This window comes from Rhinopithecus roxellana, chromosome 8, assembly GCF_007565055.1.
Source record: "Rhinopithecus roxellana isolate Shanxi Qingling chromosome 8, ASM756505v1, whole genome shotgun sequence".
NCBI lineage: Eukaryota > Metazoa > Chordata > Mammalia > Primates > Cercopithecidae > Rhinopithecus > Rhinopithecus roxellana.
The window spans coordinates 117,511,160-117,526,965 of record NC_044556.1 but is presented as its reverse complement, the minus strand read 5'-3'; the positions used below and the strand labels follow the sequence as shown (position 1 = coordinate 117,526,965).

Genomic DNA, 15,806 nt, shown 5'->3' with positions numbered 1-15,806 from the left:
AAAAAAAAAAAAAAGAAAAGAAAAGAAAAACAAACAAACAACCACAAGGAAAAAGAAGATGCAGGGCTACGAGAGGCATCAGATGTTAATATCATCTAATCCAACTCCTCATTTTAGATGAGAAAATTGAGGCCCAAAGATAAGATAAAATCACATGGTCACATGGCAAGATAGTGGCAGACCTGAGATTAGAACTCCAAATGTGAGAGTATTCTTTCCTTAACAGGTAAGGGATGAAATGTTTATAACTGGCAGGTACTCAAACTATTTGTATTAATCATTTGTTTTTAAAATGATGAACCCAATTTTCCTCCTTTTGAACTTCTCCCACTTAGTTTTCCATCTATTTTGAAGTTCTTCCAAATTCAGTTGTTATAAAGCAAACCAACTTTGATTAAGGATCCTTCTACCCCAAAGTCGAAATCAGGGTGTGTGACATCATTTGGCCACCAGAGGGCACTGAAGTCTCCTATTCAGAGTAGATGATCTTGCTTCTGATACACAATTCCTACTGAGTAGCCTGAGAAGTTGGCTGAATATTAGGAGGCTGGGTTTGAGAAGGGAAGTAGCGGTGGGACTTTGGCTCACACACCTGTTGCCCACAGCTGCTCACATGACTGTCCAACAGCAGCTGAGTGAAATTACTTCACCTCTGTTACACAACTCAGCCTCACAGGACCAGGTGTCTGCCAGAGCCAGCTTTACAAGATGACAAACTCTTGCACTAACACCACCATACAGTCTTTATAACAACAATTACAGTGGAAATTTGAGGCCAGGCCAAAAAGATTAAGACTTGCTCCAAAAAGACGTGACCAAAGCTTAAAGTCATGAAGAATGGAGGCCAGGTGCTATGAGCTTATTTACCAGTTTCTAGAATAGCAGAATCAGGAGCACCCCTGAAAGAATGAGACAGGTCATCCTAGAAGAAGCAAAAGGAATGTCTCTTACATGGAGCAGGGAAGGGCAGCAGGGGCAATAAATTCATGAAACCACTGACCCCAAGCTTTATGTCTTAACAGGTCCTGAACTGGTAAGTTCAAATTTATAGTCAATAATAATTTAAGTGTACATTTAAAATAACTAAAAGTATAGTTGGATTGTTTGTAACACAAAGGATAAATGGATATCCCATTTACCCAGATATGAGTACTATGCATTGTATGCCTGTAGCAAAATATCTCATGTACCCCATAAATGTATACACCTACTAAGTACCCACAAAAATTAAAAATTTTAAAATAAGTAAATAAAAAATTTGTAAAGGTCTTGAACTTTTGGGTTTCTGCCTAACTTTACTACTAGTGTAAGGGGGCCCCTTGAGATTTCAGCACCCCAGCATTTGTTAGTGACTGAAATAATGAAACTTCTGATTAGGCCCTTGCTTGCACATGTTAACAACTCTCTTTTTGCCCAATATCCCTTGTTCCTACAACATAATCATAAACTGCTGATGTACTGTATCTTTCTCAAGCAGGAGGAGATAACTTCAGGGTTACGAAAAAGTTTGCAGGAGGAATAAGTCCTTTGAGGTACATTGTGACCAGCTTCTGACGCCCAGAAATCTGATTGTTCAAGGAATTATCTGAGATTGAAGAAACACAGACTTTTTCCCTCATTCCCCGAAACTCCTCCTCCCCGACTCTCTGGCCTCATGAAGACTCTCTACTTCTTCTTTTTGTAAAGGCGGATTTGAGAGATCTTGCCCTCCCGCCTTCTCGCTTTGGCCAAATCGAATAAACGTTTATCTCCAAGCACCTATATGTCAGTATTTGCTTGACCCTCACTGTTCTTTGGAGCTGATGGTAAATTCAACAGAAAAGAGGCGCATGGGTAGAAAATGCAGCATTTCCTTTCAGATGCCAGATATTCATTTCCAAAGGTATTAAAAGGAGGGGTGTGTGCCTGTGTAAAGATGCTGGTCTTTTCCTAGCAGTACCACTTGGGCAAGTTGCTGAATTTCTTCAAGCCTTTCTTTTTCCGCCTGTCAAACAAAACAAAACAAAATAAATATCCCATTTAGGACAAATTCACAATAAAGAGGGCGGGCGGAGCGATTGGAAGGGGGATGAACCAATCGCGTCTCCTGCAGGTTGCGGAACAGCAGAGGGACCCCGCCCCCTGCATTGTGCTTAGCTCTGATTGGCACATCGCGGAGAGGCGGGGCCTGGGCGCGCTGGGTTCACGCTGGGTCGCTGCAGGTGTTGGGGCCTGGGACTCTGGCTGGAGACACCGCCATGGCCGGGCTAGCCCGCGGGTCTGCGCGCGCCCTGCTCGCCGCCCTGCTGGCGTCGACGCTGTTGGCGCTGCTAGTGTCGCCCGCGCGGGGTCGCGGTGGCCGGGACCACGGGGACTGGGACGAGGCCTCGCTGCTGCCGCCGCTACCACCCCGCGAGGACGCGGCGCGCGTGGCCCGATTCGTGACGCACGTCTCTGACTGGGGCGCTCTGGCCACCATCTCCACGCTGGAGGCGGTGCGCGGCCGGCCCTTCGCCGACGTCCTCTCGCTCAGCGACGGGCCCCCGGGCGCGGGCAGCGGCGTGCCCTACTTCTACCTGAGCCCGCTTCAGCTCTCCGTCAGCAACCTGCAGGTAAGCTGGGGCCCGCGGCTTCCCCAGGCGGGCTGTGGCGGGGCGGCCACCGAGCAAGCCTTCACCTTGGCCCAAATTCTTCCCAGGAAGTGGAGCGTGGCTCGAACGTCTGCCGCTTTTCTGCAGCGCTGGCGGGTGGGCGTTGCAGCGTCCCGGATGTTGGGCGACTAGGTACCAGGAATTTGGCACACGCCCCTGCGACTGGGCCACGCACCTGGGGTATAAATTCTCTGTCAGCAGCCCGAGGACTTCTCATCCCTGAGTGGTCCTGAGTCGTCTTGGGGCACAGTGTCTCTTTTAACTGTGCTCCTGTTCTTTTTTTTTTTTTTTTTTTTTTTTTTTTGAGACGGAGTCTCCCTTTGTGGCCCAAGCTGTAGTGCAGTGGCGCTATCTCAGCTCACTGCGACCTCCGCCTCCCAGGTTCAAGCGATTCTCGTGCCTCAGCCTACCGAGTAGCTGGGATTACAGGTGCGTGCCACCACACCCGGCTAATTTTTGTGTTTTTAGTGGAGGTAGGGTTTCACCATGTTGGCCAGGCTGGTCTCGAACTCCTGACCTCAAGTGATCTACCCGTCTCGGCCTCCCAAAGTGCTGGGATTATAGGTGTGAACCACGGCGCCCGGCCTGGGCTCCTATTCTTAAAGGTTTTACAGGGCATAGAGATTGTTGGGTATTTAAGCACTTTAATATGTGACTTCAGGGTTTCTTGCTCTTTCTTTCTTTCTTTCTTTTTTTTTTTTTTTTTTTTTTTTTTGAGACGGAGTCTCGCTCTGCCGCCCAGGCTGGAGTGCTGTGGCCAGATCTCAGCTCACTGCAAGCTCCGCCTCCCGGGTTCACGCCATTCTCCTGCCTCAGCCTCCCGAGTAGCTGGGACTACAGGCGCCCGCCACCTCGCCCGGCTAATTTTTTTGTATTTTTTTTTTTAGTAGAGACGGGGTTTCACCGTGTTAGCCAGGATGGTCTCGATCTCCTGACCTCGTGATCCGCCCGTCTCGGCCTCCCAAAGTGCTGGGATTACAGGCTTGAGCCACCGCGCCCGGCCGCTCTTTCTTACGCTTCCCGAATTAAGCTTTTCCCTCCTGCAGCAAGAAGCTGATGTACAATATCGTGGACGATTACAATGATTACTGCAGTCTTTAGGCCTCCACAGGCATAGTGGCTCCTCAGTAAGATGCAGAGCTAATTGAAGGTCCATCTCTTCCTCGCCCTTTGCCCACCTTCTGGTGCAGGGCCACACTTACAACTCTGGTGGACCTCTGCTGTCTCAGGGATGGGGTCACAGACACGGCTTGGGAGGGCGGAGACGCAGAGAGTCCAGGAACGAAACCTGATTTGATGGAGGGTCTTTTTGACAAAGCTCTCACATTTGAGTTCAACTCTGAAAGTACAGCGTTGTTGAAAAAGACAGGACGTAAGAAACTGATGCTTGATTCATCACTTTTCCATTCGCCTTCCATTCATTGTCTCTTCTGTTAATTATTTGAAGTAGGTATTATATACCCCATTCTGCAGATGAAGAACTTGAGGCCTACCTAGGTTAAGTAACTTGTTTAAAGCCAGCGGGCAAACCCCTAGTTTCATCTCAGGTTCATCTTTCTTCATACCACATATCCCAGGCTGGCGGCCCATCAGCTGAATATGTCCCACAGACTAGTTTGGCCCACACGTTCTGTTTTGTTGTTAATAAATTTGAATTTGTGACCAACATTTTAAAATTTAGATTTTACTTTAAAATGTAAATCTCTAACTTTTCTTGAAAAATGGGAAGATCCAGTGACACTGTGGGCCTGCATTCTCTGAGCCAAAACAGAAGCAGTGCCCTCTTTTAGCTAAGGCGGATACACCCCAGTTCACCATTTTCTCATTCCCAGCCCATTCCACACCTCTAGGCATTTGCTCAAAACAAACTCACTCCACTCCATCAGCGGTGCTCAACTTTGACTGCAAATCACAGTCACTTAAGAAGGCTTTAACAGTGGGATGCCGAGGTATTTTATTGAAAACACATTTTATTTTAAGACAACACCCCTTCCCCCTGCCCCACAAACCACTCCCTGATGATTCTAATGGGGAAGGAGGGAGGTTGAGCAATACATAATCATATTTAAATTTGTGAGGTGACCAGGGAGTTGCTGGTATTATTGTCCCCATTTCAGAAGTGAGGAAACACAGACTCAGAGGTGCAGGGACTTACCCTGTGACCAGCCAGCTAATGGCTGTCAGGTAGGACTTTAGCCCAGGTCTTTCGTGTTTCTAGAAATAGATAGGACAGTGGCAAGAAACCTACCCAGGGCTTCAGGTTTCCATGATGGCAGTGAAAAGAAGTGGCCACGTCAGAATTTGTCTGACTTGGTTCCATCAATTAGCCAGTCAAAGTTTCTGCTTTTTTCTTTTCCTTCTTCTGACCTCCAGGGTGCTCTACGTTTCTTCTCATTGACGGGTGAAATTTTTCAGAAGGAACAAGAAGACCTAGGTTTGGGACCATTTCTCACGTGTAAAATGCCTGTCCTATGTAACTTAGAGATAGGTTGTGAACCGCAAATGGACTTACCACCGGGATGTGTCTTTTGTCTGTCTCTTTCTTTGTGGCATTTTTGTATAGTAAATGTCTGTAGGACAGAGTTGCTGATGTTAGCTTGTAGCAGGACCATGTTTGGCTGCAGAGCCAGTGAGTCAGAAGGGAAATCTTGGGGTTTGATTATCTGCACTAAGACCTCTTACTCTTAGCCCCCCTTCCGTTTTGGCATTCTTTTCTTGTGATGTGCCCTTTGTGTTCTCGTCACTCTTGATTTTTTTCTCTGACCCACTAAAATAAGTATCCCTCAAAGTCAGTTTCCTACTCTTGTTCCCTGTAATGATCCTCAGAAGATTGTATACACTCTCATTGTGTACACTCTCTTCTAGTCCTTACTAGGACTCACTTCCAGATGTATGTCCATTTCTGACCTCTTCACAGTTTTCTGTATTTCTGCTTGCTGTTCATTTTTACTTCATTAGTTTGCCACCACCTCAAATTCAACATGTTTAAATCCAGTCCTTTCGCTTCCTCCTGAAACCAGCTGCTTTTGATCTTCTGCATTTCTGTTAGTGGAATTACTGTTTTCTCATTAAACCCAGTTGGTTCTCACTGCCTCCCCAAATCCCTCGGTTCCCAAGTCCTGACAGTTTTCTGTTGCCTTCTTTGCCTCTGTCCTTGCCCCTTACTCTTTATTCCTGCCACCTCTTCCTTAAGCTTATCACCTCATGCCTAAAAGTACTAGAACAACTCTTACATAGTCTTCCTGTCTGCCCCATCCACCTTGCCTACCCAAATAGATTAACAAAAATACCTGTCACAGCGTTGCCCTCTGGCCAGAAACCTTTAACAACACCCAACTGCCTAGAGCTGCAGAAGAGTTACCTGGAATGTTTGTTTAAAACGCAGATAGAGGCAGGGTACGGTGGCTCCAGCGTGTAATCCCAGTACTTTGGGAGGTCGAGGCGAGCGGATCACCTGAGGTCAGGAGTTTGAGACCAGCCTGGCCAGTATGGTGAAACCCACCTCTACTAAAAATACAAAACTTAACTGGGTATGGTGGTGTGCACCTGTAGTCCCAGCTATTTGGGAGGCTGAGGTGAAAGCATCACTTGAGCCTGGGAGGCAGAGGTTGCGGGGAGCTGAGATCACGCCATTGCACTCCAGCCTGGGTGACAGAGCTTGATTCTGTTTCTAAATAAATAAAATGCAGATAGAGGACAGCTTGGTGGCTCATGCCTGTAATCCCAACACTTTGGAAGGCTGAGGTGGGAGATCACTTGAGTCCAGGATTTTGCTCCCAGCCAGGGCAACATAGTGAAACCCCACGTCTACAATAATTAAAAAAAAACATTAGCTGGGTGTGGTGATGCACACCTATAGTCCCAGCTACTCAGGAGGCTGAGATGGGAGGATCACATGAGCCCTGGAGGTCGAGGCCACAATGAGCCATGATTGTGCCACGGCACTGGGTGACTGCCTGGGTGACAGAGTGAGACACTGTCTTAAAAAAAACATTGCAGGCCAGGTGCGGTGTCTCACGCCTGTAATCCCAACACTTTGGGAGGCTGAGGCGGGCAGATCACAAGGTCAGGAGTTCAAGACCAGCCTGGCCAACATGATGAACCCCTGTCTCTACTAAAAATACAAAAATTACCGGGCGTGGTGGCACACACCTGTAATCCCAGCTACTCAGGAGGCTGAGGCAAGAGAATCGCTTGAACCCAGGAGTCGGAGGTTGCAGTGAGCTGAGATCGTACCACTGCACTCCAGCCTGGGTGACAGAGCAAGATTCTGTCTCAAAAAAAAAAAAAAAAAAAAAAAAAAAAAAAAAAAAAAAAAAAAAAATTGCAGTTATCTGGGTTGGGAGTGAGGCCTGTTTCAACATTTTAACCCAAATCAGCATTTTAACAAGCTCTCCAGGCAGGTGGTTCTTCAAAAACACTGCCTAAGGCTGGCCTACAAATTACTATCTAGACTCCTTAACTTGGGTTTGAGCCCTCTCCACTTCCAACCCCAGCCTCCTCCCATAGGAAAGCCCCTCTTTCCAGCAAATCAGGTTTCTTGGTACTCTTTATCAAGTCTTAGGCTCACCCAGTTCTGTGTTTTTTGCAGTCAGCGTCTCCTCTCCCTGTAATACATCCTCCCACCTTCTATCCTGGTTTTGAATGTATTATAAAGCCCCTTATAGTTTTTCTATCACTCCAGTCTATGCTGGACGTACACTTTTGTTTATGTCTGCCTTTTCAACCAGATTCTAAACTCACAGAGGCAGTTTACCTGCGTGTCCCCCTCCCCCTTTTTGGTCTCCTGTGGTGCCTTGCCTAATAGTTTCTAGACAGTGACTATTTGGCTAAATGATTTCAAAGAAATCTTGTTATGACTCTCTGTTCTGATGGATCACTGTGAAATGGCACAATTCTCCACACAAGACACTTAGAGCTTAAAGAGCTAAATAGTCTAAAATGCAATGTGTGAATTTTGCTATCATCTGTCAACAATGCCTTTTATGAAGTCGATTTCCGGATAAGAAGGCATTAAGAATTTTACTTGTGTTACTTTTTGAATGTGGGATAAGACTTACTGTTACTGAAGCAGGAATGAACAACTTCTCCAGTTTTGAAATCACATGACAGTTTCTGCTAATGTAAGATAACCAAGCAGCATGATTCAGCTACTTTCTTGCTTAAATCGCATAGTTAGCCAGTTGAGCAACTCTGGTGTATTAGAGTTTATGGTTCTGTATTAGAGTTTAACCCTTTAAATCTTTCAGTGAAGCCTATAGAACAGCCTTGAATTTGGGTGTCACTATAATTATAATTCTTCTGATGAATATGGATTAAATTCAGGGTTTCAGAAAAAGTATATTGAAATAATTTTTACCAAGTCAGTTAATTTTAAATATGAAACCCCCCCACCCCTTTGGGGAGTGGTCAGGATACTATCCAAGTATTATTTTCCCCTGAGTGGAAGGTGATGTTTTACAGTTCATTGTTTCATGGAAGACCAGTCAAGTTCTAGGGACATAACGTATGCAACTTTTGAAATTTACTACCTCTCCAGAAACCATATTTCACATGAGAGGATCTTCATTTTCTCTCTACAGGAGAATCCATATGCTACACTGACCATGACTTTGGCACAGACCAACTTCTGCAAGAAACATGGATTTGATCCACAAAGTCCCCTTTGTGCTCACATAATATTGTCAGGAACTGTGACCAAGGTAAGTAGTTATCCTACAGGAAGGGAGATAGTTCCAGAACACCATCGTATTCACAATGAAAGAATAAATCTTTTTTCTTTTGAGACAGAGTCTCACTCTGTCTCCCAGGCTGGAATGCAGTAGTGTGATCTTGGCTCACTGCAACCTCTGCCTCCTGGGTTCAAGCGAGTCTTGTGCCTCAGCCTCCCTAGTAGCTGGGATTACAGGCACGCATCACCACACCCAGCTAATTTTTGTATTTTTAGTAGAGATGGGGGTTTCACCATGTTGGCCAGGCTGGTCTTGAACTCCTGACCTCAAGTGATCCACTCACCTTGGCCTCCCAAAGTGCTGGGATTACAGGCGTGAGCCACCATCCCTGGCAGAATAGATCTTTTGAGAGTGAAATGCAGTTGATTTGTGAATGCCATGCCCAGTCAGGACATGTTCTATTCTAATAGGTGAAGTAATTCCATGAAAACCAAACGTTTTAATAAGTTGTTTTCATATAGGTGTCAAATAAGATATGAGGAAAATGAATGATTTTCTGAAACCAAGCAGATGTAACAACTATGAAGCTCCTGTATATAAAGTTATTCTTACTAAAGAACATCTGGTTGACCAAAGCCGTCTACTCTCCATTACATTTTACATTGGTATAATGTTTCTTCATGTCTGGACTCCGTGTCTCCATATTTTAACAGTGGCTTAAAGCAGAGAAAACATATTAAGTAGGGCAACCAGAGGACTGTCCGTTACTGAAAACTGGAAGTGAATTTAGTTTGGATCACCTGCTGAAGGGAAGAGGTCAAATACAATCTCAGGAAGAGCAGCGGGCACGGTGTCAGGAGCGCTGATCTGATTACCCAGCCAGCAGATTTGATTTTTGACCATGTCGATCATTAATTGACACGGTCAATCATTAATGACAAGTGTTATTTATGGTCTGAAAATTCTTTGTGGATGCATCTCTGTAGCTGAGTGTCCTTCACTGGCAGGAAAACGATGGAGGAGCAGCACATGCTTTTGAGTTCTGTTACGTGGCTTCCAAACATTTTTATCCTTCAGTACATGCATCTGTATGTTTAACATGTCCATGTTATGAGGTAAATATGCTAGACATTACATGTCTTAGGCACCAGTAATGTTACAGTACTTAGTGCTGGTTATTCTAATAGCTCAAAATGCCTTTTTACCAATGGAAGTTGGTATTATACTTACAGTGGTTTCCCACTTCGTTATATCTGTTTTCACCAACAATTGAAATCTTTATTCTCTGCATTCTTTACATTTCCTTTGTTTTCTCTTGATTCCATAAGGTTAAGACCAAGATTTACAACTAAGTAAACTCTTAGGATTTATAGAATGCTAGAATCACACATTCTTTTTTTTTTTTGAGGTGGAGTCTCGCTCTGTCGCCCAGCCTGGAGCGCAGTGGCACGATCTCGGCTCACTGCAAGCTCCGCCTCCCAGATTCACACCATTCTCCTGCCTCAGCCTCCCAAGTAGCTGGGACTACAGGCGCCCACCACCATGCCTGGCTAATTTTTTGTTTTTTTGTGTTTTTAGTAGAGATGGGGTTTCACCGTGTTAGCCAAGTTGACCTCGTGATCGCCCGCCTCAGCCTCCCAAAGTGCTTGGATTACAGGCGTAAGCCACTGCGCCTGGCCAAATCACACATTCTTAACAAATGAGAAAATGAAGTGTTACTGCTATAAGAATGTTTATTTCATGTATGTCCTTTAGGTGAATGAAACAGAAATGGATATTGCAAAGCATTCATTATTCATTCGACACCCTGAGATGAAAACCTGGCCTTCCAGCCATAATTGGTTCTTTGCTAAGTTGAATATAACCAATATCTGGGTCCTGGACTACTTTGGTGGACCAAAAATCGTGACACCAGAAGAATATTATAATGTCACAGTTCAGTAAGTACTTATACATCTTTCACCTAAGATTGCTGCCCTTACAGCCATCCTCAGCCTTCTAAAGCGAGGGGGGTTTAACCATATCATGTACCCTGGACCCCCTGGGCAGTCTGGTAAAGGCACTGACCCCTTCTCAGAATAATGTTTTAAACACATAAAATACATAGAATTAAAAAGAAAATCAGTATAATGAAATACATTTATAAAAATATTTGTAAATGTGTGATGTAATAATTCATTGTTTTATTAATTAATATATTAAATATAAGATCTAGTAATGCGTCTATTACTTTTTCCTTTTTTTTTTAAGACAGAGTCTTACTGTCACCCAGGCTGAGTGCAGTGGCACCATCTCAGCTCATTGCAGCTCCAACTCCTGGGTTCAAACAATTCTTGTGCCTCAAGCCTCCCAAGCAGCTGGGAATACAGGCACAGACCTCCACACCCAGCTGATTTTTTGTATTTTCTTAAAGACAGGGTTTTGCCATGTTGCCCAGGCTGGTGTCTTCACTCCTGAGCTCAAGCAATCTGCCTGCCTCAGCCTCCCAAAGTGCTAGGATTATAGGCATGAGCCACTGTGCCTGGCCTTTTCTGTGCTTTTAAAGTAGTGAGGATTGAAGATGATATTTTAAGACATCTGTAACACCTGTAACATGATATGAAAGTATCTGTGATTTCTCTATTTCTGTTGGAGGCAGTCACAGATATGCTGTCACCCTGTGGTTTATTCCCTACATTCATTATTGAAGGAAATGATACATTTCAGTTAGAGCCTAATGAAAATGAAAAAAAAAATTTTTTGAGCCAAGTTCATAGACCCCCTGAACTCTTGTCTACAGGCCTGGATACCAGGTTGAGACTCCATTTTAAGGTTGTGCTTGTTGGACCCTGGACAGAGCCCAGTTATGACCCACAATGGCATTTTCTCATGAGGCTTAGACTCGGGTGCTCCTGGACTGTGAACGTCCTTCATCTGAGTCTAAGCAAGTAACCCCATCCCATCAGCCCCAGCACTGCAGATGCCTGTGGGGATTGTGGTTTATCCCACCAAGAAGTGCTTGGAAGGGAGGAGGCTGAGACAAACGAGGCCATGGGAGAAAATGAAGCCCAGGACCTAAAGACAGAAAGGGAAAGGAAAGAAGAGTGTAATCAGAGTCTTTGGAGTTAGTTCAGGGTTCAAATGAAGGCATACAAGGGACTGGTGCTTCTCTCAGGTGACACAGGGAATTCTGGCATATCTGGGGAGGTGATAAGAACAGTAACAATAACAGCTAGTGTCCATTGTTTATTACTGGCTGGCTGCTGTACTGGATACTTTTCATGTGTTAACTCATTCTATTCTCACCGCATCCCTATCTTGCGCAACCTTCCACTGCAACAGGTAGGTGCTGTTTTTCTCATGTGTGAAATGGAAAGCTGATGCACAGAGACAAAACTGGACTAAAGTCTTGCAGTCAGGAAGTGGTGGTGCTGGGATTCAAACCCCAGCATTCTTGCTCCAGAGCCATCACCTGACTTCTGTTCATGATGCTGTACTTCTCCTCTGGGTGCCTCACTGGTAGCTGGCCAGGCTCCTAACTCAGTGTAATTTATAATGCACATTCTGCTTGTAATGATTGACTGCTGTTTCAGGAGATTATGGTGATGATACTAAGGTAGACTTGTAAGTTGTAGGTCATTTGAGGGCTTCAATTCTTAGCATTTATTTAATCTGTGTCTTTTTCAATTGTAGAACAGTTCCATGTTGAACTATTGACTCCCTACCATGATTGGAAATTTCTTGACAGTGAAGCTCAGTTATGTTTTGTTTCTATTTTTAAAACATTCTGAGCAGGGCCTAAGACAGTATGTGTCACAGAGCAGGTGTTTAGGAATGATTGTCTGGCTCATTACTTGAGGCAAACACTCTCACACTCTGTTGGGATAAAGAATCCGACAGTCCTGGCACTTGTTTTGCTGCTGTGCATGCAGGAGAGGCACGGGCCTGTGATTGTCTTCTGGGCTGGTGAAGCCATCTGACTTCGTAGGAATAGAGGGGTAGCAATTACAACTTTATTCCCCGGCAACAAATTATCAGGATGACTGTTAAGAATGACAGGCCTGCTCTTTGAAGTTACAGTTTACTTTCACAGGACATAATATCTGAAGCGCAGTTATCTTTGTATAAATAACATGCCCAAAGGCAGTGCCTGGTTTAATAACAAAATAAAACTGTTTTCCCATAAGTCTTCACACTGAATAAGTGAGTAAAACAGATACTTTTGAGGTTCCCACTTTATTATGCAGACAAAGAAGCACTCTTCTGCAGCACAGAGATAGAACATTATTTCCTTGTCCTGAGAGGAGGCCCAAAGGCTAGAGCAGGATGGGACTCTTCTGAGGCAGTGCACCAGAACCTGAGGGATGGGCAGTCTGCTAGGAGTTGTCCATCACCAAGTCTAGGAGTGCCCCCACTAATCCCACCCACCAGGTTTGCCACCAGAGCTGTTTAATAGTCCAGGGAGTGTACAGTGATATCTGTGAGGACCAGAGCCCCCATCTTCTTGGGGAACCACTCACAGGGGCCTCACAGGCATTCTGGAGCATCCCCCCCTTGGCAGGCACTTTACTTGGCTTGTCCACATGGGTTTAGGAAGTTATCATTCCTCCAAATACCACAAAACCCTCTGCATCTGAAATCTGTTTCACACAGATGGAGACTGCCACTTGTGAGAGCTGATAAGGAGCTTAACTGAATGTGGTTTGCCTCATTGGACTGTTGGGTGAAGACCCCGTGAGCATGTTTGCATGCTGAGTGGAAGGCTTAAATGTCTACACGAAGCATTTGCAGGCACCCTGGAATAAGCAGTTCTTTTTTTTTTTTTCAGACAGAGTCTCACTCTGTTGCCCAGGCTGGAGTGCGGTGGCGCGATCTCGGCTCACTGCAAGCTCCGCCTCCCCAGTTCACGCCATTCTCCTGCCTCAGCCTCCTGAGCAGCTGGGAGCACAGGCTCCCGCCACCACGCCCAGCTAATGTTTTGTATTTTTAGTAGAGGCGGGGTTTCACCGTGTTAGCCAGGATGGTCTCGATCTCCTGACCTCGTGATGCACCAGCCTCGGCCTCCCAAAGTGTTGGGATTACAGGCATGACCCACTGCGCCTGGCCAATAAGCAGTTCTTATAAACATAAGCATTGCTTCCAACCACTATTAAGTCTGGACAGCAGCATGTTTGTGCTAAGCCTCATTTTATCTCCTCTGGCGCACATCCAGATTATTTCCTAGCAAACACACAGTTAACAAAAGGTCATGGATTACAGACTTGCCTAGTCTTGATACTTAGAGATGGATTTCCTGGTTGGTGGCAGCAGGCAGGGGGAAAGTTCACCTCCCAGCTGGGGTCAGTATCACTGGGCAATGGCTAATCACTGCTCTTCTGCCCTGATGTTCAGGACCCCTTCTGTTCTCAACTATTTTTGTCTTTAAACCTTCAGATATTCTTAAATGAGATAATAGCAGCAGCCACGGCAATGGCCTGCTTCTTGCTACATCCTAGTAGAGTTCATCAAAGTGTGTCAGAATCATACTTGGAAAGGAGGGTTGCTTGTTAAAATGAAGATTCCTAGGCCCTACCCTCAACCTATTGAAGCCAAAACTCAGGAATCTGCATTTTAACAAACTCAAGCAGTTCTTTAGTATATTCTGGTGGCTGAAATGAACTCAAAATCTTATTTTAGATCAGAAATTTTATCTAGTCCTTCCCTAGGATGAATTAATTTTTAAAATGTGTTAACTCAGTTTAACAAAATAATTCTTCCTCTCTGTTCCCCTTTCTAGGTGAAGCAGACTGTGACGAATTTAGCAACGCTTATGAAGTTTCTTAAAGTGGCTCATACACACTTAAAGGGCTTAATGTTTCTCTGGAAAGCATCTCAGAATATTAGCCAGTTTTCTGTCACATGCTGGTTTGTTTGCTTGCTTGTTTACGAATAGAGTTGACCTGTTACTGGATTTCTTGGAAGATGTGGTTGCTACTTTTTTCATATTTTGAAGCCATTTTCATAGAGAAATATCCTTCACTATAATCAAATAAGTTTTGTCCCATCAATTCCAAAGATGTTTCCAGAGGTGCTCTTGAAGAGGAGTGAGTACCAGATTTAAATTGCCCATTGGCATTTGAAGGTACTTGAGTATGTGTTCTTTATTCCTGGAAGCCACTGTGCTAGGTAGAGTGCGTCACTCACCACAGCTGCCTCTCGAGCTGTCTGAGCCTCGTGCAAAAGAGTGGCCCCCATTATGGTGCGCCTGAATAAATCTTGCCTAGATAGACAATGATGAAACTCAAATGGAGCTTCCTACTCATGTTGATTTATGTCTCACAATCCCCTGGGTATTGTTAATCCAACATAGGGTGAAACTAGTACTGATAAAGAACTTTTTGAAAAACTTTTTACACTCGAAAGTGATACTCAGAACAAAAGAAAGTCATGAAACTCCTGAATTTAATTTCCCCACCTAAGTCGAGACTGGATTATCAAAACACATGTGCACACAGATTATTTTTTGGCCTCAAAACTGGATTACAAAAGAAAGAGGAGAAGAATATTTTGTGTGTTACTGGTATTCTTTTATAAGTAAAGTTTACCCAGCATGGACCAGCTTCAACCAGGGACAAAATCCCCTCCCAAACCACTCTCCACAGCTTTTTTAAAATACTGCTACTCTTAACAATTACCTAAACCTTCCTCAACTGCTCCAAATCTCTTAATAGCTTCTAGTGCTACTACGATGTAAGGTCACCAGAGGGAAGAGAACATAGCATTAAAAGAATCACATCTTCAGAAGAGAAGACACTAATATTATTACCCATATACATGATTTCAGAAGATAACATTCCTCTTAAAGAGGAAATGTCAGGAATCAAGCCACTGAATCCTTAAATGGCAAAGAGAAAAGTTGAATATGAGTCATTGTGTCTGAAAACTACAAAGTGAACTTAACTGAGATCTAGCAAACAGGTTCTGTTTAAGAAAAATAATTTATACTAACTTCAGTAAAATGGACTTCTTATTCAAAGCATCAATAATTAAAAGAATTATTTTAATGAAATGTGTTGGATTTGTTTTCTTAAACATAGACATGAATATTTATTATACTTTGTTTTATTGTCTACCATCGAAATAGCATGCTCCTAAATCAGTCACTGGCTGTTTCGAAACTTGAAGTGAATAATACCACTCTTTCCAATTGGCGAAAAGCTCGTATGTCCTAAAATTCTGGGCATGGCCAGAATCTAACCTTTGTCACAGGTTTTGCCTCAGAGATTTGGTTGCCAGTGTACCTTGTGATAGAATTAGGTTGAGGGCTGGCTGGGCGCAGTGGCTCACGCCTGTAATCCCAGCACTTTGGGAGGCCGAGGCGGGCGGATCAGGAGGTCAGGAGATGGAGACCATCCTGGCCAACACAGTGAAACCCCGTCTCTACTGAAAAAAAAAATACAAAAAATTAGCCGGGCGTGGTGGCGGGTGCCTGTAGTCCCAGCTACTCGGGAGGCTGAGGCAGAAGAATGGCGTGAACCCGGGAGGC

The 15,806-nt window shown here is 44.5% G+C and overlaps 1 protein-coding gene across 1 annotated transcript; it reads left to right on the top strand.

Moving 5' to 3' along the window:
• The first annotated feature begins 2,155 nt into the window (after positions 1-2,155).
• Positions 2,156-15,329, top strand: CREG1 (cellular repressor of E1A stimulated genes 1). The gene is made up of 4 exons (XM_010371797.2): positions 2,156-2,591; positions 8,213-8,332; positions 10,058-10,242; positions 14,058-15,329. Exons 1-4 carry the CDS (start codon positions 2,238-2,240, stop codon positions 14,059-14,061), a joined length of 663 nt encoding a protein of 220 aa, XP_010370099.1. The 5' UTR covers positions 2,156-2,237; the 3' UTR covers positions 14,062-15,329.
• Positions 15,330-15,806: the final 477 nt, after the last annotated feature.